Source organism: Xiphophorus hellerii, chromosome 18, assembly GCF_003331165.1.
Source record: "Xiphophorus hellerii strain 12219 chromosome 18, Xiphophorus_hellerii-4.1, whole genome shotgun sequence".
Taxonomy (NCBI): Eukaryota; Metazoa; Chordata; class Actinopteri; order Cyprinodontiformes; family Poeciliidae; genus Xiphophorus; species Xiphophorus hellerii.
In genome coordinates this window covers 16,328,353-16,352,852 of record NC_045689.1, presented here as the reverse complement: position 1 = coordinate 16,352,852, position 24,500 = coordinate 16,328,353, and the positions used below count along the sequence as shown (strand labels likewise).

General features: G+C 38.2%; 1 protein-coding gene across 3 annotated transcripts in view; it reads left to right on the top strand.

Moving 5' to 3' along the window:
* The window catches only part of dscamb (Down syndrome cell adhesion molecule b), a 132,138-nt gene that overhangs the window by 5,186 nt on the left and 102,452 nt on the right, over positions 1 to 24,500 (top strand). For all 3 annotated transcript variants that reach the window (XM_032545408.1, XM_032545409.1, XM_032545410.1), the window contains exons 2-3: positions 18,080 to 18,397; positions 20,077 to 20,223. In XM_032545408.1, coding sequence (XP_032401299.1) covers positions 18,080 to 18,397; positions 20,077 to 20,223 — 465 coding nt within the window. The remainder of the gene's footprint in view (positions 1 to 18,079; positions 18,398 to 20,076; positions 20,224 to 24,500) is intronic.

Sequence of the window (24,500 nt, the reverse complement as noted above, 5' to 3'; positions counted from 1 at the left end):
AAGAATCAAAGCAACACTCCAGGTATGTTTTTTAAGGAGGGAATAACATAACATGACATAAAGCCCCAAAAAAGTCAGTTTTCTATAATACCCCTTACTTAAAGTTTAAATAGCACAGAATGTAGTGTTTTAAACACAGGTGCTCTAACTCTGTCATGTCAATGTCACAACTGGTTCAGACCAAAACTGATGTTTTATTATATTCTTGCATTAACATGTTTCGTAGCCTGATAAGATTACTTAGAATAATTTTTAATAACAGCATTTTGTAAATTACCTAAACCAGATGAATAAGCAATCATCAAAATTTGTATAAAAATAAAATACATTTACAATGTTGACAAATAGGCAGAGATTCATATGAGGCTGTTGTATTAGAATGCAAATTGTCCTAAATGTACGTTATTTAGTTGCTTGTAATAAAGCTAATAACTATTAATTTTAGTAGTTCTCTATTGGGTAATTAGTTGGGTTATCTGCTGTTATATACAGACTACAACTGTCTACTGTAAAGATGTGCCACACAAAGCTTGCCATCAATGGTTTTAAAACAATACAATTTAATAAGAGTGATGAGTGGTGCTCCTTTAGTTTTCACATCATGCGCATCAAAAGATTTCAGTGACTGGAACCAAACAGACAACTCTGTCTTAATTGTAAACACAGAAAAGATGAAGAACTTAGCTGACCTGCAACCTGCAGCATCAAGTGGAGCTGAGGCAGTGGTGCACCAATCTATGCTCAGCACTGCCGGGGAAAACTCTTTTCACTCTGACACCATCTCTGGTGTCTCGTTAAGAAAGAATTTTCAACTAAGAAAGTGCGATTTTGAAACAATAACTTTTCCAAACCTTGGTGTATACATTGATACTTGGAACTTGACTATTTTTTTCTGTTAGTATTAGCTCTATTCTCATGACAGGATTGCATTTTATTACGAAAATGGATCTAAAGACAACTTTGAGGCTTGGGTCTTATCTGACACACATTCACAATATGTCACATTTTTACTTGTGCTGTCGCCTGCTCTCACCAAAGTTGAGTCTACAAATGTAGTCATCAGCACAGAAAAAAAACATAAAATAGCTGCCTGAAAGCTGCCTCTAGGCAAAAGCACAGCAAGCTAAACTGGCCTATTCAGACCCTCATTGGAAAGCTATAATGAGACAGGGCGTTTCACAGAGCCCCCACAAAGGCTGTGATGATTTGTGCACATACACGGTGCTTCAGCCCTGCTTCTCGTGGTTTAAAAAGGACTTATCTCTTTTGCTGTCAATAAACGAGCATTTATGCAGAGGTCATGAAATCATACAATCAAATTTTGATCTCAATTAGCTTTGACCTTTAGACACACACATACACGCCTACACTCTGAACTAAGGGAGCTCTTCCAGAACATCCAGTCCTGTTCAGCCTGCAGCACACTAAATAGCTGCCAGCCCCAGTTAGCTTGCCAATTTTACATGACCTCACATTATTAGCAACCTGAAACTATGGATGGAGATGTTGGAGGGAATGGGTGGGATAGATGGATTAAATCTGGCCCCAAGTAGAAGGAGCGAGCTGGACTTTGCAAGGTGATAAATCTACATGAGGGTGATGAAGGCAGTGTACTTGTAAAAGCCCATTTGTTGGAGTTTAAAGGTGATTCTCAAGTCTGTGTGAAGATGCACAGTGATATGTAGCGCCCATAGTTAGACTGCTGCTTTACAGCCACACTCACCGTCATTAGACTGTTTGCCAAATAATTAACAACTGGACTTTGATAACTGCCCACTGAAATTAAATTTACCCATGAAAACAAACAGGGTACAGTCAAGTTGTGCAGTCTTACTTCAATATCAATATCTAATGGACTAAATTAGGTTTACAAGCACACTTACCTCTTGCTCACTTGAATGAGTTATACGATGGTTTGTTGGGTTACGTTGCATGATTCCAGCTGAAAGAGCTGCTAATGTTGGATAATGGACACCCTGATGTGTGATCATAATAGATATCCCCCAGTTCATACATCTTAGCTCAGTAATGAGGGCTACTCTACTGTACAGTTCATCCTTGAGTCTGTCTAGCTCTCCAATTAGGAGCAAGCTTTGGTGGGTTTTTGTGTGTGCGTGTGCATGTGTGTGTATGTCTCACCCAATGTAAAATCTAATTGCTGATCACACTGCGTCTGTCTGGATTTCACTGAATCAGAGGTGTAATTGCGCAAGCCCGTGTGTAAATGTCTCTTGCATTAAAATGTTAACGATATCATTTAGCATCTGCGGGGAAGAGCGGCAAAGCCCTCGGCAGCCAGATGTAGGTGTTTGATCATGCGTGCAAAGTGAGGTTGTTGTACATCTGGCGTGGGTTTCCCTCTCTGACAGGGTTCCTCAGCAGAAAGGATGTTTTTAATTCACTCAGCACCTGTCAAAGTGACATGTTATATTATTGTGCTGAGCTGCACAGGTACTGTAGTGGAGGAATCCAGTAAAAAGCATCATCTGACAGGTAGGAACAGTCCAGATCAAGGAAGATGTACTGCCGCTCTGTACAGCTCAAGTGCTTTTTGATATATTTTCTAATAACCTTAAAGCAGCCACATGCAAAGAGTAAAATTTTTTACTAGTCTCTGGAATGCCTGGTATGTCTGCACTATAAATAGTGTAGAGTTAAATGACACTGCCACTAATGTTTGTAAAAAAATAAAAAATAAAATAAATAAAAACAAATACAGTACAAAATAGTAATTTTTTGACAGTCAACTGACTTAATTTTTTTTAATTATAAAATTTGCCTTCTTATTTTACTACATGATGAACACAAACACGGATTAGTAAAAACACATTTTATTGTTTTTTTTTTGTATTATAGTTTGTAATATCTTTGATTTTCTTCCACAGGTTAGCAATGAATTATTATTGCTTATGTTACTGCCACTCTTGTAAGCACAAAAGAGACATTAAATACAAAATACATTCAAATTAAGAGAAGCAGAATAGAACATTTAAAAAGTAAATGATAAACCTGTAGTTTTTTATTTCACAAGAGCAGTTTTTGTTGCACCACAATGAAGAGGTAAAATGACCAGAGCCTGCTTTTGTCAGAAAGGTTTATTAACTGGTGCTTTAAATGACGAACAATATATACCTGGAATGTATGTAAACAGTGTTCACATTTCTCTCGCCCACTCTTTGCAGAGTTACTTTAGCACTTTAATTGCTGGTTTTTCCAGCATGAATGGCTTTTTAAGATCTCAACTAGATTTAGGTCCAGACTTTGAGTAAGCCAATTTCAAAATGTTAATTTTTCAGTTTCGTTGGCATATTTTTTTCTACTTTATTTTGCCACAAAGGTTCTAAGAATATTTCTTGATTGAAAGAGTTGAAGATAAAAAAAAGAATACTGTAAGAGCAAATGCGTTTTCACTACATGCACCATCGTTTTGTCATACTATTATAGCTGTCATTACTATTATTTTTATTTTTATTCATTTAGATTATCTGCTTTTCCCATGGTTTGTTTATATAGTGGTTGTGTGTACATGGAGCACACAAAAATCTCTCTTAAAACTGAGTTTAAACACACATTGACAGCAACTGGATGGAGCTCTCTTGGCATTTTAATATCCAAAGATTTCTGATTATACCCCTATTTTTCACCATTCATTGTGAAGGACACCAGATGAAAGTATTATGAGTTTCCTATCTATCAACCATACAGACAAACATTTGCGCTGCACCTCATAAATACTGCCTCTTAATCCAGTCCTTCACATAGCAGGACCAGGCTTTAAACTCAGCGGCCTAAAGGCAGAATTGATCTCTGCCACTCAGGCCTGAGCATGATGCACGACGCCAGTTCTGCAATCCAGCATCTCCAACACTAATTTAAGTGAGCCTTTCCACACACACCACATACTGTATATTGTGTGCAAATATCCATTTATCCATAACTTCACTGCAAGTTTTCATTCATTTTGTCATCATCGCTGCTTTTGTCATCCTAATATTCAGGGCTGCTTTTCCTGTGGACATTTCACCATCACGTCTGCCCAACTTCCAGATATTAAAGTAGGCTAAGGGATAATGGAAGAGGCAAAGCTGGATAGACAGTGTGACAGAAAGACAAATGAGTCCAGCTTGGTTTCTCGACACTGCTCTTTATTTTTAAACCTGGCACAGATGCTAAGATTTAAGACCAAGTTGGTGACGGTTATTTTTAGCCCACCATTTTTAAAGTGCTGTCATCTTGTTGGTGAGGTGTGAGGATGTGTGGATTAGGGTGTGTGTATATATATAGAAGAAGTGTAAATTAGGTGCTTTACTTGTGTATTTGTTGCTGTTTATGTGACTCTCCAAACACTTTTTTTAAACTGTATATTGTGAGGTGTGTGTTCTTGTGTGTACATGCTGCTGTAAATGTGAGCTTTTAATTGGGGACCTGGAAGAGCGGGTGAGGGTGTGACATCAACTGGAGCCACAGGAGTCTGATTTATGCCCTTCCAGCCACCCATCGATCCCTCAGCCCGGTGTGAGACTGAGTGCATTGTCAATAATCTTAGCACTTTGTGGTATTCCTAGATTCCCAGACCTCCTCTGCTCAGCACAAGGTGCAATGCTGCAGTAAGCCATCTTGTGCAAGATCAAATAAAAGGGCATGGGGCTAGGCAGCTGTATGTTTGATTGCTGGGTAATCTAGCATTGAAAAGATCGTTTTGCTGTTGCTGTGCTGTTGACAAAAATAGAGAACTAGTGCTATTGGTTGTACAAAAAAGGTAATTTAGACAAGGCCCTGCAGGGGTCTCTTGAAGCATGTAGCAGTGATGCACATTGTCTGTGTTGCTAAGTGTTGACAAGACACTTGGCAACACATAGATGAGGTCTTTCATGGGTCTTTTTATCTGTACCATCCATTCCCAAAAGTGATTATGCTAATAAGTGTTTGATCAGATGATTAAATTGAAACTCAATTTATCTAAAGCACTAAATGCCCTGAATACATTTGTGCCTGATTCACTGCCAAGCTTCATATGGCATTAGTCCCTTGGTGGCCTAGTCACAGACAGAAAAGATGACCGGAAATGAGAGAAGAGAAACTGTGCATAAATATCTTTTTATTCATGCAGTGCCACATAAAGAAGATGGAGTTTATATAAAGCAAGCTGCAGGAACTGAGGGAGTAAGGAACAGAAAGAGATAACGGAGGAAAAGGAGAAAATAAGAGCGTCTTACGCTGGGGATAGGGAGGGGGTGCTAAAAGGAGCCGTGCTGTGGTCCCTTAAGTGTTGAATAAACATGCTTGGTTTAGCGAAATTGCAGTGATAAATGTTTAATATGATAAGTCCATAAAGACGATCAAATGAGTCTGGAGTATTAAAATGAGCACGGCACACAGCGGCAGTTTACAGAAGCAAAGAGCGAGGTGAGGGGGCGGGGGCCGATAATAGCAGGCAGAGCTAACAGGATGAGAAAAGCCAGCTGCTGTGACATCAACATTAACACACCCGGCCAGCTGCTCGTTGTGCACGGTTCCTGGACAAATCAGGGAGCGGTGCTGGATCGTCAAAGGGCCACAGCGGACCTGTAATTCTATTATTACCTGAGAGACATTTGCACTGAGAGCTGCATAGTTGTAACAGACTCCAGAAGTGCAGCAAAAATTACAGAATGGTGTCAGGAGAAAGAAACCTGGAGGAAAACAAGGCTAGAATTGATCAAACTACTCAAAAACAGTTTAAGTAGATATATGACGAGAACAACGTAATACAACATGCCAATCTCATTCTTTATCCATAAGGTGCAATAAGATGTCCATCTAGTCCATCCTTCCTCTTTTGGGAAGGATTTTCATGAGGTTTAGGTGTCTAATATTAGATGAGAAGATCAATAATGTAACTTGAAACAGTGGAACCTTTTTTCTTTTCTTTTTTTTTCTGTGCCCCAAACTTTACAGAGCATCTTCTTAGCCATATGAACTCATTCCATGCAGTTCTCTGCTCTCTATTTAAACTTATATGAAGGCCAAATTAATTTTAGAGGTCTGTTTGTTTACAAACTGATGACCTCTGCACACTATACACCTGAACATCCACTGACCGTGCTCTTTGATCGTATGTGACTTAATATTCTTTTGTGGTTGAATTCTTGTTGTTCCAAATATTTTCCGCTTTAGTATAATAATACTAACAAGTGACTGTGAAATATTTAGTAGAGAGGAAGTTTTTATGACTAGATAGGTAACATCCTGTCTGATCCACTCCTTCACGAGTGTTTGCAGGATCATTCTGCATGCCTTTGCTTGGTTTTTACACACCTGTGGCCATGAAAGTAATTGGTACAAAGTAATAATTTGCTCTACAGTGATTTAGAGGAGGAAATAAATACTTTCAACAATATAGTCTATATCTGACATCCTTTGTGTCTTTAGGAATGTCTGGGGATTTTCTGTTTTTGGATGAGATTTATTTTATTTCTTCACAGAGCTATGAGCTACCAATATGCACCAACTGGATCACATTTTTTAGAAGAGAAATATAGGATCATTTAGTCATAAAGTACATTGAAAGTTATAATTAAACATATAAAACTGAAATGGTAAGAGTCTGTCTTTGAACATATTAGCAAACTAAAATGTTTATCCTCCACTCAATCTGTAATGCTTCAGCTCGGCTAAACTGTAATTAGTCTTACAATTTTAATGGAAGTGTGTTCTCTTGTCCAGTCACTGCTGGTGTTAGGTGCCAGCCCCCTTTGGCCCTGAAAACATAAGCAGATATAGAGGTTGGTGGATGAATAGAAGATTGATGGTCTTCCAAGGTGTTCAAAATATATTTTAAAATAAACTGAAGGAGGAGAATATTTAGAGTTGCCTAAGCGAGGTGCGGTGCTGTGGAGTCAAATTCAATTCACATCAGCCACTAATGGATGCAGAAATATTGAAGCTGTGGCTCTAAGCTCTATAATTACACAATTTTTAAAAAAAATGACATGTTCAGATTATTGACTGAAACTGAGTGACACAATTTTCTTGCTAACTTTCTACACTGAATGGCCTGTCAGGACGGAACAAACAGAACCACCACCCCGGTTTATTATTATTTATGAAAATAAAAAATACCAAAAAATGACTAAGTGGAACCAAAAATAATATTTTTACTTTGAGCAGCTGAGCAACTTTGTCAGTATGGCTTTGTAGAGGAGAACCTGAAAAAACACAAATTTGAATCAAATGTTTCATGTGAAAAATTTGTTTAGTTTACCGAATAGGAAAAAAAAAAAAATTAATGCAACATCAAATCCATGGTTGTTCATTTTATGCCTTTGAGTGATGATAAAAGTATGAAATAGTTTCCTAAGTCAGTGCTGTGGCTGTTTTAATAGTAATTTTACATTTAACTAAAAACTCTAGCCTTTTTTCTTGCTTTAGTGACAGTTTTGCATTTGGCACTGCTTAATTGGATAAGCTCACAATTCAAGGTCTGCAGTTGTGCACTCCTCGCTGGCCTTTTTATTCCACTTGCGGTATTTAAACACTGCACTTCCTTTTGTCAAAAAGAGATGTAGCTGTGAATATGTTTTCAGTTGTAACAAGATGCATATACAAAACAGTTTTTTCTGGGGGCACTGAGAACTGGACTTGCCCAGGGCAGCTTTCATGGAAGAACTGTCTCTGTCCAGGAGTATGATAGAGGCTCGTTTGCAACACTGAATTATTTGGAGTGAATCAGTTGCCTCATTTAGCTCACAGTTCTACTTTCAAAGGAAGCAATCACTTCAGCCTTCAAGCAAGCACACTAAATTTCCTTGTACCACATTTCTCCATAGAGGAATGAGTAAAAATATCACTAAACTGAAAGAGCTGGGTCATCCTCTCAGAAACCTCAGTGGAGATGCTCTTACCTTTTGTAACATGCAGGTGTTCAGCAGACACCCACGACTGCAGCATCTCTGACGGCCCTTAACCCAATGTCTGGTGACATAATAAGGTTGATCGTCCGGTATGTGACGTGTCTAACTAAAGGAGAGCCTTTGCTAATGGGCATCTGTTCAGCAAGAATGCTGCAGTCTAATTGTGTTATAAAGGCAGGCAGTGCAAGCTGACCATTAGATTATTTTTGAGGCAATTTAATTGTATATAGGTTCTTGTGTCTCCATCAGAGTTGTTTAAACGTAGTAGAGGACTGTACTACTGCAAGTGCAACCGTTCTGCTATTACGCTCAGTTCCAGTTACCTGAGAAGGAAGAACTCAGAGCTGGGTTTGACGTCAGACCTGCGGTAACAGCGTTCTTGTTAAGAATTTGGAATTTCAACATGGCGACACTGTTAAACCTATGCACACTGTTTGCAATAACTCTTATAAACATCATTTTATTCCCAGTGGAAAATTCAACTTCAGAGGGCATTCCAGTTGATTTTTCCAACTGCGAAGTTGGACTTTCCCACTTCCGAGTACAAATGGAATTCAATATAATATTACAGGTTAAACTGGGACAGTAGTGATCTAATGAGCTGTACATTGCTTTGCAAAAGTGCTCACACCACATTTTACCACATTGCAAACACAAACTTCAAGTTATTTTTTTTTTGTAGTACTGTTTATCATAGATTTATAGATGTGTGACACAACTACAAACCTCCCAAGACACATAAAATAGTTCAGAGGAAAATTAATTCCCCAAGCAGCCTGGGTCGCTATGGTATCTTTAGAGGAGCTGCCGAGATCCACAGCTCAGGTGAGAGTATCTGTTGACAGGACACTATCAGGTGTTCACTTCAGGTCTGCTCTTTATGGAAGCGGGAAGAAAAGAAAGCAGTGGCAGCATCATGATATGAGAGCGCTTTTCTCCAGCAAACTCTGTTTACTCTGTTAGACTGGAACTAAATATCGGAAAATTTATGAAGAAAATAGGTTAAATATAAAAGTGTAAGATGAAAGTTTAACTTCCAACAGACGAATAACATGCAGCAAGAGTTACAGTGGAATGAATTTTGATCAGAACACAACATGTGTTAGAATATAGTCAAGTCAATCCCCCAACTTAAAGCAAATTGAAAATTTGTGGAAAGACCTTATACTGATATTCACAGACATTCTCCATCCAATTTGAAGAAACTTGAGCACTTCTTCAAAGAAAAATGAGGCAACATAGCATTTCTAAATGTGTGAAGTTGGAAGAGACAAAACCCAGCAGACTTACATCTGAAGGTGTTCCTACAAAATATTGACTTAGATTTGATGAATACAATTACACGCCACACTTTTCATGTACATTTTTTCTTTGAATTAACAATTCCAGATGCTGTTGCAAGGCACTGCAACACAAACAGAGAGAGCAGATTTTTTCTCATTTCTGCAAGAAAATATGTTTACTGCTCAAACGGTTGCACTATCAAAGTGAGGATTTTCTTTCATTGTACACTGCTTCATCCTTTACACAGCAGGGACGCTAAGAAATATGATGCATTAAAGATGCTGCAATCTTTACTTAAATATCTTCATGGCTGTTTTTTCTGATCTTCACAATCAGATTTACAAGTTGTCAGCTGCCACTAAATCTTGTTTATGGCTCAGATGATTAAATGAAATATAAAGCGCCTCTAATATGCATTTGCCTGTAGATTTGGCTTTATTGTTTAGAAGTAGGTTACATCAAGGCAAAAAAGCAATGCTTTTCTCCCAATTTCTTGGTAATATTAGATATATGTTCCAATTGATACATAAAACTACATGTATGGCAAACAAAAAAAAATTGAAATAGGTTATTGTCATTGCACTAGCTGTTGCAGTTCAGTAGCAGCCTTTTCTTTCATGCTGAAATCCAACCCAGAATAAATATGCAGGGAATCATTGCTGCAGCTTGAATGCAATATTTGCTTTATTTACTCTATCACAGCCGCGGATTTCCCTCCACCTTTCAGCGACTTTCTTACATCACACAGCAATATTAGATTTCCACTAGTGGAGGTTTTTATTCATCATCATCAGCAGCAGAGGGAGCTGCTATAATTTGCTACAATATAATCCCTCATCAGATCCAATCTTCTGCACTTATCATCATCATCAGCTGCTGGAGCATAATTTAGACATCAATGTCTTTATTGCTCAGTTTCACTAAGAAACAGTCCAGGGTCTCTAGCTTCCCCTATTGATGAGATGGGCAGTCACTCTGGTTCATATGAGACATGAAATAGACTGAGGTAAAAGGAGGAGGAGGGGGAAGAGGCTCATCTGGCGTGGAGGCCTCGTTTTACTGTTACCCGCCCCTCCAAGACATCAGAGGACAGATCTGTCGGTGTGGATCAGCAGCTTGCGTACAGCCAGCCCTTTCTACTGTCACAGCCCTGCTTAATATTCATGAGAGCAAATTGGTAGACCGTCATTTAACTTGCGTGCATGGTGTATTGCCTCTGGGCAGATCAGTTCAGGGGAATGCTTACTCATACTGCACTCTGTGGCCCTGACTGGTTATCGTTTGCCCATTTCAGAATTTCAAACTGATCAATTACCTTCATTCTAACTGACTTTCACGTAAAATGACATTTATTTTGGTGAAATATAGGTTTTAATTTTACAGGAGTGTGTGTGTGTAGCCTGTATTTTAAATTTGGGTCATACACAGGTCATTGCTATTTTTAGCTGCTGGGAACACAGCTTTATCACATCCACTGCATATATCACACTAATGCTGTTATCCATAAACGCACAGTGGGAAAAGAATATTTGTCGAGGTTGAAAATTGCCTCAGCTTCTGCTGAGTGTGAGTGGGCCAGGTATGATCTCTACTTCCCCGGCAGACTTGCCCTACGGGTATGAAGCAGAGAGCTGCTTTAATTACCCAAGGATCCTGCTGTCACGCTGTCACCACAAGGCGCCCGGTGCCACCAAGCAGTGCCGAGTTCCCGTACTGAGGTGGCGATGACAACTCATACAATGGATCTGCTTGCTGTACAGATGCAACACATTCATTCTCTGGATTAATTCAGGCTGAGTCACGCCCACTGTCTCTTTGATTCCCTCTTTGCCTCTTTTTGTTTGCTAGTCCCCCCTTTCCATATCAAAGAGTACGGTAATAAAAGTCGGTAGCGCAGTGAAAGTAGGAAATATGGTCACGATATATGAGCATATGGGTTACATATCATACAGACCTGAAGTGACATTGGCATGTTTGCATAGCCAGCTTTTTGAAAATAGCTGTAAAAACTTTGATTCCAGATTCAAGCATGGGACACTGCTTGAAGCTCTTCTGCAACCATTTTTCCACAGCACTGATTTCTAGTTTATCAAATAAAATCTAGGAAAATAAAATCTTTGCAATTTGTCACTCAACTGATTGATCACCAACTATAAAGTGTTCACAGCCCAGTTAAAATTCAGTAAAAATGTTCATAAAAGGTTAATATAAATCTGAACCTTTGTGCTTTAATTAAGGCAAGTTGGGTACAAATGCATCGTGTAAGTACATTTTGCTATGTACGACAAGACAGAATCATCTTTCCTACACATTATGTATTTTTAGTGTAGACATTTACATTTAAGAAAACCACAAAACAACAAAACAACTAAAAACTAAAACAAACAAAGGTGGAATAAGCTGCACAATTAAAATCTTGCTTTGTGAAAATTGGTTTTGCAGCTTGAAATTTACATGTAAGCAAGAGAACTTGAGCAAATCATTTTCTTATTGGCTCTAATGGCCTTTGTTTGAGAGTGGTCAGACAGGAATGTGGGAAATAAGAGAGGGGGATGACATGCGGCAAAGATTATCAGGCTCGGACTTGAACCCAATCCATGCATGGGTTGTGCTGTACACCTACAGTACAGACCAAAAGTTTGGACACACTTTCTCATTGAATTCAATGAGAAGGTGTGTCCAAACTTTTGGTCTGAACTGAGTACAGACCAAAAGTTTGGACACAACTGTGTGTCCAAACTTTTGGTCTGTACTGTATGCCAAGGCAGCACCCCAAGTAATTACCTGTAAACATAGTGTCTTCATTTGTATCTGTAAAAAGACCTTAACAAAAAAGTTGGAACTTGTGTAACTATTTTGTACAAATGCAAATCTTTTTGACACACATAAATTCTTATCTATGAATGCACAAAAATTCCCAGCCATTTTATTCCACAAATTTACAAAACGTAATTCACAAGTATGTATTGCGATTTACAAATGCCAAATATGTCTGGAAATTGTGAATTTGTGCCTATATTATTGAGCATGATTCTTACACTTAAATTATCCCAAATGATAAATTTTGAATAAGACAAATACAACAAACGAGTTGCTCCAAATCAGCCATTTTTGATAAATTATTATCATTCTGCTCTTTCGTTATGCAGTCTTCCATCTTCATTTTACATGGATATGTTGTGAAAGTGTTCTTTTCCCATTTGTATTCTAATTTTGATGGAAATTGTTTAATAGAACACTATGAGTCATTCTGCACTTTCAAAAAGGTAATTACTTTTTTTTTTTGATTGTTAAAAAAGTATTTTAAATCATGTATTGTTGCTGCTGGGACACAGGTCATTTTAGCAATGAAAATCTAATAAGTTGCACTTCACCAAGAAAACATTTTCAAGTACATTTCCAATATGCTTCAGGGTAAACTACAAACATTTTTCAAGAGAAATAAACATGAAAACAAGAGGATTAAACAGATTATTTAACAAGAACGGATAAAAAAAAAGGCATATTCACACCTCTCTTGATCACCTTTTAGGTGAAGCAGCTTTTTTCTTTTTGCTCTGAGTATATCCTGGTTTAGAAAAAAAAATCTCAACCAGTGATAGATGCATATGATACATTATTGAACAGTGTCATTTATTTAACCTTTACAGTTGAGCTCATGAAAAATGATGTCAATTACTGATTTTCTCTGAGGCAATGTAGTAAGTGGTTGGGCCCCGAGGTCATTTGTTGGGGCATGACATGGTGCTTTCTGTGAGGTTGGAGGGAGCGTTGTACCTTCGTCATCAGAACGTTTGCTCTCTGGCTTCTGGGCTTAGTCAATTAGTAAATTGGGTAGTGAACTGATTTGCTCTCTTTCACCAGAGTCCGTTTCTTTTTTAATTAAATCAATCAAGCTATTACTCAATCAGTCTAAATTGAGTTGCTCTCATATTCTTTTTCATATGTGACATACTTGCATATGGAAACTGCTGTCGTTTTAATCCTGGTCTAGTTTCTTCATACTTTTATAAAGATTTCTTAGCAACCACACATTTCTTTGACCTTTGCTGCTCTGAAGTAGTACGTTGTGTGTGAAGTATATATTCACCAAGAAACAAAGTTTTATGGGAATCAAACTGTTTTATGTTTATTCTTTAACTAAATTATCATCCATCCATCTGTCCATTTGAAAATAACATTCAATATATTTCATTGAAGAGGGAGAAAAATAATACACTGTTTTCAACTGTGGCATGCATTTGTATCCAGCCATTGTTACTTCTATACCTTTAAAAAAAAAAAATCAGTGTAACCATTTGCCTCTAGACGTCTCTAAATAATTAAATGGAGTCTACGTGTGTATTATTCAACCTCTGTGTAAATCCAGCTGTCCTGTGAAGGCTCAGGTTTTTTTTTTATAGAGAAGATTAGTGTATAAAAAGCATCTTGTTGGCAAAGAAACACAGCAGACAGGTCAGGGATGCAGTCGATTTAAAGATTAAAGCAGGTTGTGTTAGTCAATCCAGTTAAATTCAAAAATACTTTATTAATCCCAAAGGGGAAATTGAATATTAAATAAAAATAAAATATAAAAAATAAACAAAATATACTTGTTATAAAACAAGTTTTGAGCATCTCACGTAGCATTGTTCTATCTATCCTCCAGAAATAGAGTAACAGTCACAACCTACAAAGACATGGCTGTCTGTCTAAGCTGACAGGAAGGACAAGGAGAACATGGATCAGAAAAGCAGCCAAGAGGCCCATGGTGCCTCTGGAGGAGCTGCAGAGATCAAGAGCCTAAGTGGGAAGTTCTGAGGTCAGAGCAACAGAGAAGTGGTTCACTTCAATAAAATCCATAGCCAAGCTGTGGAAAAAGTGATCTGGTCAGATGAGACCAAAATAACTTTTTATCCTACTTCAAAGTGTTGAACCACAATTGATTGTCCCCCTGAATATACTATCTCTAATGTGATGAATGGTGGTGGCAGCATTATGCTATGGAAATACTATTATTCAGCAGAAACAGAGAATCTGGTCAGAATCAATGGGAAGATGGATGGAGCTAATTATGGAAACTCTGGGGAAAAAACCTTCTGAAGGCCATGAAAGAGTTAGAATTATGTTCACCTTCCATGTCTTAGTCAAGTCCAGGCCTAAATTTAACTCAGAATCTGTATCAAGGTTTGAAGTAATGCTAAGCATAATATTGCATATTTTATTTAAACAAATAGGTAAACTAGTACATTTTAAATCTGAGTCTCTGAAAATGTGCTGTCCTTCACACTCATCCTGAGTACCATTCATCAACCGGTACAGTTCTGACCCCTCAACCCCTCCCACCTCCGGTCTGCATTATCTACGCAGCATGGAGAAGATTGATACTCCCCCAGGCTGATGGGAAAAAAGAGAATGAATCTGAATTTAATATGACTTTGATGTATTATTTTCATCTTGGCCAGTGCCACAGGCCCGCTGAGAACCCTTAACACCATCCTGCTGCATTTTAAACTGTTCACACTGGCAAAAACTTTTTTGATTTAAGAGACTGGAGACAGGACTGTATACATTAACTTCCACAACCCTGAGTGTTCTGCTCTTATTCAAATAATCTCATGGTAAAGAAGCAACCTTCAGTAGTGAGGACACAGTGGATATTAGTCATGTATTTAAAACATGAGAGAGCTGTCACAATTAGATTGCTCTTTTGGGTTTTGCCAAATCACATTCTGCATGCCTTCATCATGAATGGATGGATGGATGGATGGATGGATGGATGGATGGATGGATAGATGGATAGATGGATAAATAGATAGATAGATAATCAGAGCACCCTATTACAGGACCCTTGCAGGCTGGCCTGAAGGCTGAGTCACAGTTGACATGTTGAGGAGGGTAATTATTTTTCAATAACAGAATTTCGCCTTAAAATATTACACCGGGTTTGTGCTTCATTTTTTTCCCAGTAGAAATACTGAAGACACCCAAAAAGTTTCAGGCTGTAGATTTTCATTTTTGTACCTAACTGGAGTCCTCAGCAGCTTTTGTCTTGCAACTTTTTCATGCATCCCCTGCTTCAGATATCTGAATTACATCCTCAGCATTCTGCAGAGGCCTGTTAATGAGCCTTTTATTTGATTCAGGTGTGTTGGACCAGGAATGTATCAAAAAAAGCAGGTCTGTTTCTTTCAAGGACTTGAGTTAGAAACTGTTTTAGATTAAACCAATAATCCAAATGTGACAAAGCTGTGACATATTTTGATCAAATTAAAAATATTTCACACCTCTTGTTTTTTTTAAAAAAAAATTAAATCTAATTTTTCTGTTAGTGTTAAATAATTTTAAATCATTGATATCTGTTTTGAAATTGCCTTTGTTCAAAGTAACATTTTAGGTTTTGAAACAGTTCATGCCTTCAGTCAAAATTAAATACAGTCACAATTCTCTTGGATCATTTTAAATCAAGAAATTAGGTCACCACATGTTCTGATTAATGGAAAAGGAATTCAAAATGGAAGAATTTGTGATGTACAAATTTGTTTATGTTTAAAATTAGCATATGTTGGGGGGAATAACTGATAAGTAGTTACATCCTCCATCACAGACACCAGCAGGGGCGCTGCAACCCTGGCAGCAGCTACTTCAAACATTAATTGTTGCAGATGTTGCCTTCTGCTTTCAGGCCCATAACTTAGTTCACATTACTTGATGATTTATTTCCTTGAGTTTACTAATGCATATGTCAGCTTTTTAAAAGCGCTATTTCCGGATTTCTACAGCAGCAATAAGTCAACCATTTTTATAAGAAGGAAAAAACTGGTGTATCGATCAGGAGCAGCATTGTAATAATTGTAAATGATCCTTTCTAATCTGTAACAACAAATAAAAGTAGAGGGACGTGCCTGCTTACATGACGAGGTCACTTGACTGTCTCATTGCTGGCACAGAGCAGCTCGAGCAGAGAAAAGGATGGAAATGTCTGCAATTTGAAACCTTGTTAGGAATTTATGAAGTGCTAAAATGCTTTCTCCCCTGAGAGCCAAGCCAGCTGCTAGTGCCACTGTGAGCCGTTTAGTGCAGAGCCTCGTCACCAGGCTGAGATGGCAAGCGCGATGCACACAGTCACTGTGCTTTTGCCTGAAATGCAAACAAACTCAGCCTTTCATGTCTGCTTGCCTAGCTTTTTCATTTAAAATCAAACAGCTGTAGATTTCTACAAAGTTAATTGGCCCAACATTGACATTTATTTCCCTCCGTTCCTCCAGAGAATAGTCTTGCATAAAGCGGAAGAAGATGGATGGATGGATGGATTTAGTAGCATTCACTTTATTCTGATGCAGGACTAGGCCTGTCACGATAGCAAATTTTGCTCAGCGATTAATTGTCTCAAAAATTATTGCGATAAACGATAATATTGTTTGAAGACCTTTTTACACTGATTTAATGGAAATGACGTAATAATGCATGCGATTTCCTGCCAAAGATACATACACTTTATTTTCAAAAGAACACGTAACACTGCAACTGATGAACAAAATAAACAAAACAACCAAAAACAAAAATAAAATGTATTCTCAGTCTCCATTAACAAAAAACTCACTTGAAAAAAACAACTAAACAACATAAAGCCAAAGTGGAAATAAATACTGCATTCAACCAAAAGAGGGCAGATATGAAGTCTGTATATCATGTTGCCCTTCAGTAATAATTAGATTTAAATAGAGAAGATGGGCACATCGACTACCTGATGCAATAATTCACACTACATGATTTTTTGCTCCTATTTTTCCCCTTACAACAATCTTAGAGCCTTGGTCTTTCTAAGATTGTGTGGTGTGTTACTGTAGATCGTCGTTGCCGCTCTGATCTAAATCAGGGGTTTTTCCCCGACTGGCAGCTTAACTAAACCTGTTGAATGTGACAGGCAGCCAATCAGAAAGCACGGATTCTCCGCAGTGTTTTCTGAGGGGAAATTACGTCGGGGAATCCCAAACAGCTGACACGACGCAACACGAAGTCCAGCGAACTTTGGAGATGATATGTGGAAACAACATTAATGTTTATTCAACATGCAAAGAATATAGAAATGACAAGAGGAGGAGTTGGAGCGAAATTGCTACCGCAGTTGATAAACCCGGTAACTTTTCAGCTGTTCTTCGTTAACGTGACGTAAATAGGTTATAATGATTTTCATTCAGTCAGGACTTTACGCTGACACTAGCCACATGCATTGCAGGTAGATTGTAGTAAAGCATTGATTAATGCCTGGTTTTAAAATTAGTTCACTGAACTTGTAGCCATTATTTTGTGCCATTGTTGGACACCACACGGCAGGAACGAACCGTTATACCTAGGATTTCTGTCGGGTAATGTGTGATCTGTCAGGTTTTGAAAATGGGCCGACAATCGGCCGACAGCTCGTGTGCGCTGGGCTTTACACTAAGTAAAATGAGGAGGGGGGTCAGTGGAGAGCACTGGAAGAGACGATTTAATTTATCGTACGATTAATCGATTTACCGTTTATCGCGATAGGCCTATGTAGGACTAAATTGAAACTTGTATATGAACAAGGAAATTGGCCCTAACTCATAACTCATAATCGTTTGTTGTTAATTTAATGGTCCCAACTTCCAAAAAATGATCTTAACCGATTGTACCTGGCTGTGCAGTAAATGATTTTGAAGAATACTCAAAAATAATTCTAATTTATAATTATTTATGTGTCCAAATTGAAAATGCTTCAAATTTTTGGGATTGCATCTTCTTTTGGTTTGGTGCTTTTAAACTTGCTATTATGGGAAACAAAACCAAGATATAACCCATGTAAACAGAAATACAAATAATAAACTTGACAAAAATACATTATCCATAGAAGGGGTTAAAAAGAGTCTTTGTTTAATTTTGTGTTTTGTCTCTTCCAGTTTTCGGTGAAGATCTGCATTCCAGCCTATACTTTGTCAATGCATCTCTGCAAGAGGTAGTATTTGCCAGCACAACGGGGACTTCGGTTCCCTGTCCTGCTGGGGGAGCGCCGCCCGCTTCGCTGCGGTGGTATTTGGCTACCGGAGAGGAGATCTATGATGTCCCGGGCATCCGCCATGTCCATCCTAATGGAACTCTTCAAATCTTCAACTTCCTGCCATCCAGCTTCAGCAAGCTGATCCATGATAACACATATTACTGCACTGCCGAGAATCCTTCTGGCAAGATCAGGAGCCAGGATGTCCACATCAAAGCTGGTGAGTCTGCTGAGGAGACACAAGAGAGGGCAGTTTTCATAAAGGTAGGGTAAATGAAGCAGTGATAACAAAGGGAGTAGAAACTGCAGACTTTATGCATACAATAAATCTACGTATTATAGTTGCTGCTTTACTTGCTTTACTCAATAAATTAGTAATTAGTTTTTGTTGTGGTCCAAATGAAAAAAAGGCATATGGCCAAGATTTTGTAGCAGTCTGAAGAGAGATTTTAATTATCTGCACATTTTTTGCTTTTCATCATATTACCGGTAATTAAAGCTGCAGTATGTAACTTTTATAAAAGTAATATGTTTTTTGCATATTTGTTAAAACTGTCACTATGTCCTGACAGTGTAGCATGAGACAGATGATTGGGGGAAAAAATGAGCTCCTCTGCCTTCTCCCAGTACTCCGAGTGCTACTTACAGAAATACAATACAGTAACAAACAATCAATCAGAGCCAAGAGGAGGGTCCTAGTGCTGTCAGTCATGCTTGTGTACATGCTGCTCGCAACCCTCCTTCTTGCTCTCTGCTAAACTACAGCCAGTTCCCCACACTGAAACTTACCGTGAATGTTCAGGTTTGTTGGCATGGCCACCATCGAAGGAGGATAAGCAGTTTTTTCCGCCATTAATATATTGAGCAGCACATACACAAGCATGATTTATGGATTAATCCTGGCTCTGATGGATTGTTTCTGACTGAGAGTGATGCATTTCTGCAGATGGAAATAGTAACCCTGAAAGGTGGAGGAGCTTGACTTTTTTTTCACAGATTATCAGTCTCATATCATACTGTCACTACATATGATAGTTTTAACAAATATAAAAATATATATATATTTTTAATAAATGTGACATACTGCTGCTTTAAAGGTTAATTTGACTTAAATATATTAATTTATTAATCTTGCTACCCCAGATGAAAGCTCACAAAATTTGTGAATTTGTCCAATTAGGATAGACATTTGCTGTCCAGATCACCCACATCTGATATAAATGACAGTGGCCAAACTACCCAGGATCACCGGATGGTAAAAGGATCTTCTCTTTTTGAAGAAAGCACGGCTCATATCTTGTTCCTCATACTAAAACTAAAACTACACACAAAAAAATAAGTCCCTTTTATAACAGGGCCAACATGGAATAATATTTTTATACTTTACATCTACAATAAGTTATACTCCTTTTCTAAAATTGTTAAATGTCTCACTTAAAAGAAGGTTGTAATTTTTGTCCTCAACTACTTCCAACTTGACAGTTTTGGACCATTAGGCGAAACCATCAGCTGTGGTTCACTTCTATGCAGATGATGAAATTATTTACTCAGTGGAAGCAACTTTATAAAGGGAAATCTGTATACCACGTGTAGGCTTTTTCAAAATTCTTTGGCCAATTTAAACATAGCTGATGATGTCACATGTATGACCTCTTTACAGACATAAACAGGTCAAATGAAAATCCAGTTCATTCCAACTCAACCATGACCATTTAATTCAGTCACAATCGATGCTTAAGTACTTATAAAGTGCTAATTTGTAAGCTATTGCTTTGCTAAGAAGGATAAGTGATGACACAAGATCTTTAATAATGCAGCATTGTCGTAGCATACTGAAACAAGTCTTTAATGATCAATAAGTTACACTAACATGTTTTTGTTCTTTCCCTCGTTCATTAGTTTCACGGGAACCCTACACAGTCAGAGTGGCTGACCAGAAGGCTATGCGAGGCAGTGTGGCCGTCTTCAAGTGCATTATCCCCGCTTCTGTGGAGGCCTATGTCTCCGTCGTATCATGGGAGAAAGACACAGTTTCACTCAGCTCAGGTATGACAGGTTATACTTCTGCAGCTGCATGCAAACTGCCTGAGGTGACAGGAAGAAAAAAGTTGATTGTGATCTGCAAAATCTGAAGGTATAAAATAAATGAAATGGAAGCAAAGTCCTGTAAATTTTGTAGGGAGTTTAACATAAAACTGGGCAACATGTAAACTGCTATATGTGGTATTAATGTCTGACAAAGGAATAGCTGACTTATCTCTTATTGGTCTCTGCTATTAGAGCAATATTTGCTGAAAATCCTCTTCTTACCTGGTTGTTGTTGTTGTGTGCCGGGGCTCTGCAGGCTCTGCAGCTCAGTCTCCACACTAGCCAGAGGATGTTGATAACTGTCAGATTGAATCACTGGCTTTCTCTCTCCTGTACACACTCCCCTCTCAGCCAACTCCATTTTGACTCCAGCAAGGGGGTAAAGTGGCTCAATTTACATAGCGTTACATTACATTGACCTAGTTACCTTCCTTGCTTGAATCCAGCAAAACAGCATGATAACACAGAGCACCAGAACATTCAGCTGGTTGAATTTTTACTCATCTTAAATGGGATGCATATCTCTTTGATTGCTCCATGTGCTGCCCGCTGGCTGATTCCTGCTCCATACTGAGGCGTTCGGGGACCTGTAAGCGAGCCCTTAATGTCATTTGACTGAGGGCAGAATCTGGGACAACGTTTTGGTGGCATTTTAAATGTGTCTGCTCAGGCATGAAGATGTGTCTTCTGATCCATACTGCAGACTTATTTACTTGAGGTTACCCCAGCTGTTCGCAGAGAACTGCAGGTTGAAGACAACGCCTGATGTCACGGAGATTGAGCAAATATGCAGCATGCAGATATGATTATGCTCTGCAAATGAAATCAATCATGTTGACAAGGTTTTCATGTTGTGCTCTGAAGTAGGTGGAAAAAACTGTCCAATGTCAAGCTGTAGCATACAAAACTGCATTTCAGCTCTTTAAAGACAATGAGAGTTTGTTGTTAAAAATTTGGCCTTGGAAAGGTATTCATGCCCCCTTTTTGTCTTGAAACCACAAACTTTTACGTGTTTTATAGAGCATACACTAAGAAGTGCCAAATTCTGAAGTGGAAAAGAAATATGTAGAAATATTAAAATTGGTTGTGTCCAGCCCTCTTCAAATTGATGCCACTAAATAAGATAAAGTGAAAACAATTACTTTTTCTTGTCATCAAGTCAGCAAATAGAGTCTACCTTTGTGTATTTTAATCTGGGTATGAATCCAGCTGTGTCCTGTGAAGGCCTCTGAGGTTTGATGGAGATTAGTGAGCAAACAGCATCATGAAGACCCAGAAACACAGCAGACAGGTCAGGGATATGTGTCATGTGTCAAGCCTATGGTCTGCTCAAAGGCATTTTTAAGTTTTTTACAAACCATGTTTCAGACATAAATATGTAAAAGAAGATACTTGGTAAGATGAGACCAATTTGCCTATATATGTTATATATGCTATATATGAAGGAAAACTAACACTGTGCATCACCCTTGACTCAACATCCCCACAGTACAGATGGATGGAGCTAAATAAAGCCATTATAATCTGCTATATAAAAAAGTCTGTTATAATCTGTAAAAACTTGAGATTGGGATGCAGGTTCACTTTGCGACATGACAACAACCCTAAACACACCACCAAAGCTAGAACTTGTGTCAAGACTTGACATCTGATGCTCACAAATGCTTCCAATCCAGTCTAACTGTGCCAAAACCTATTTTGCAAAGACAAATAGGCAAAATATTATCTCTAAATGTGCAAAACTTGTAGAAATGCAACCTGAAATACTTGTGACTGCTATTGGTATGGAGGTTGCATATAGTCAAAGCATTGACTTGGAATGGCTAACTACTTGTATAATTTTATTCTCGACTTCAGGGTTATGCTGTATTTTGTGTTGGTCTGCCACAAAATCCCAAATTAAACACAAAGAAGACTGTTTCTTTCATTTGTTACCAATTAAATCAGCCCCTCTAATGATGTGTTATCTTTTCAAATGCAGAGGTATTTTAATGAACCCTACTGTATTCCTCTAGCATGTTTTTTTTTATTTATTTATTTTTGCAAGTGTACAAGAGAACAACAATATTGGATTGTCCGTGTTTACTCCAATAAGCGCCGCAGCAGGCGAGTGCTGTCAAAAGCATGAGCACACGGTCAAAATCACTGCTGCTCGGCGATAAATATTTGATGGGAGATTCTGATGCATGAGCGGATTCACCTCGCACTGTTATGGAGAGGGTATGTTGACTCAAGGAGTGTGCGGGGGTGTCTATTGGTGTGTGGTGGCGTGTGTGTGTGTGTGTGTGCAAGCAAAGAACTAGGGAGAGACACATTCATGAAGAAACTTGACAATGGTGGCAGCCTGCAATTTGACCCATCCTAGTTCTCTGACTTTTTAAAGCCTCTTTTTCTTTTCATAAAAGAAGATTCAGTCTCAGTGGAAACAAAATAAAGCTATCCCACAGATGCACTAAATTATTAATCTGGGTTTTTTGTTGGGAATAGTAGCGTCAAGTGCACTCCTCTACACTTGCATTGTTCATCAGAATAAGAGCAAAAACAGGTCGGGAGATGTTGCTCAAATAAAATGAAAATAAGAGCAGATGCTCTAAAACAACTAAACCTTAGGTCACCACTGTATTATTATGAGTTGTAAATGTGTGTTTGTGTAAAGTCTGTGACTCACTAACTCGTAAAAAATGAATGTGGCTGCTAAAATCTTGGACTAACAAGTGATCCACATTAGAAGTAAAAATAGATGCATAATTACAGACCAGGGCTTGTCTTAATTAATCAGCTGTGATTGAAAAGTTAATTACAATATGAATTACCTTTCAGAACGAGGACTGCTTAGTAGTCATTTGAAGCGGCCTGCTTCAATGTAAATGAGCACGATGCAGGCTCACCGGGTCCTAATGTTGCCACTAACATACCATTAACTCGTCATGAATTTTAAAGCGCATCTCTCTGCACGAGCTTTTCAAGTGCCCGGCTCCGATCGCCTCCTTGCCGCTTTTAATAAACAATTGACAGAGCTAATAGAGACATGAAAGGGGGAATTGAAAAAGACAAAGAAAGCAGAGTAGGGGCAGAGGAGGGGGCTGTAGCCTACTGTGTTCATGCCAGGATTTTATATGGCCGACCTAGACAGCTCATGTGTGCATGTTTGTGTCTGTGCTGGTTGCTTTTGTTCATATGCCCTTGTCTGTTTGTATGTGAAGTGTCTTTGCTTTTAAAAAGGGATGGAGCTGGCACAGTGTGTGTTTTTGTGTTTACCATCTACTTCCCTTTGTTTCTCATCATTCATGATACAAGACAGGAGTAATGAGTTTGGTGGCCTTGGGTGCACACAACAGCTCAGATACGGAATGAGATGCAAACTCAAGTTGCTGCAGGAACCTTGTGCTACTTGTAAATGTTGTGCAGATGAAGCATAAATTAGATGCCTGATTGCAGAAACATCCCAAATGCTCGAGTCGTCCTGATGGACACTGTAAATTATCAGACCAGCGATTGATGTAATTTTGTTAACCAGGATTTCATTCACCTAAACTTTAGGTAGAAGTTTCTGAAAAAGTCAATAGGACAACTGCAATAATATCCCTCACTTTTGTCAATATTTTTTTTTAAACTGCGCTCAGACTTGTGGTACCAATACTAATACTGTGATTTATAATGTACAGTGAAGGTAATATAGGAACATATAATTTGGGGCAGTGTTGAGACTCAACAAAACTGAACATGCAAACACCTAAAACTGGTGGCACCACTAAACACACCATCTCCATGGAGAAACATAGTATTGTCAAGTTGTGGGGATGCTTTTCTTCACGGGCAAAAGAAAAACTGGTCAGAAAGAACAACACTACACTAACATGGCAAAAATGTTAAGTTTGATTTACAATCTTGAGACAGTCTGCAACATTCTGAAAGTCTTCATGCATCTCCATCCAAATAGGTATATATTTTTTAATCTAAATGTCAATTTTTAAACCACAGATGAATAATTAACATATAGTAATTAATGCTTTTGCTTAGACAAAAATATGTCAAGTAATGCTTAATGGAAAATTAATACATTCTATAAACTAAGGCTTTCTTGTCAACCCACTCTACATTGCAATGCCTGTGACAATAAATCTAATTCTTTTGTTATCTGAAAAAGACACACCATCACCTGAGGTGCTCTGCACATATTTTATGCATAACCAATAAACTGACTGAAACATGACAGGCTGAGGAATTAAAACAGA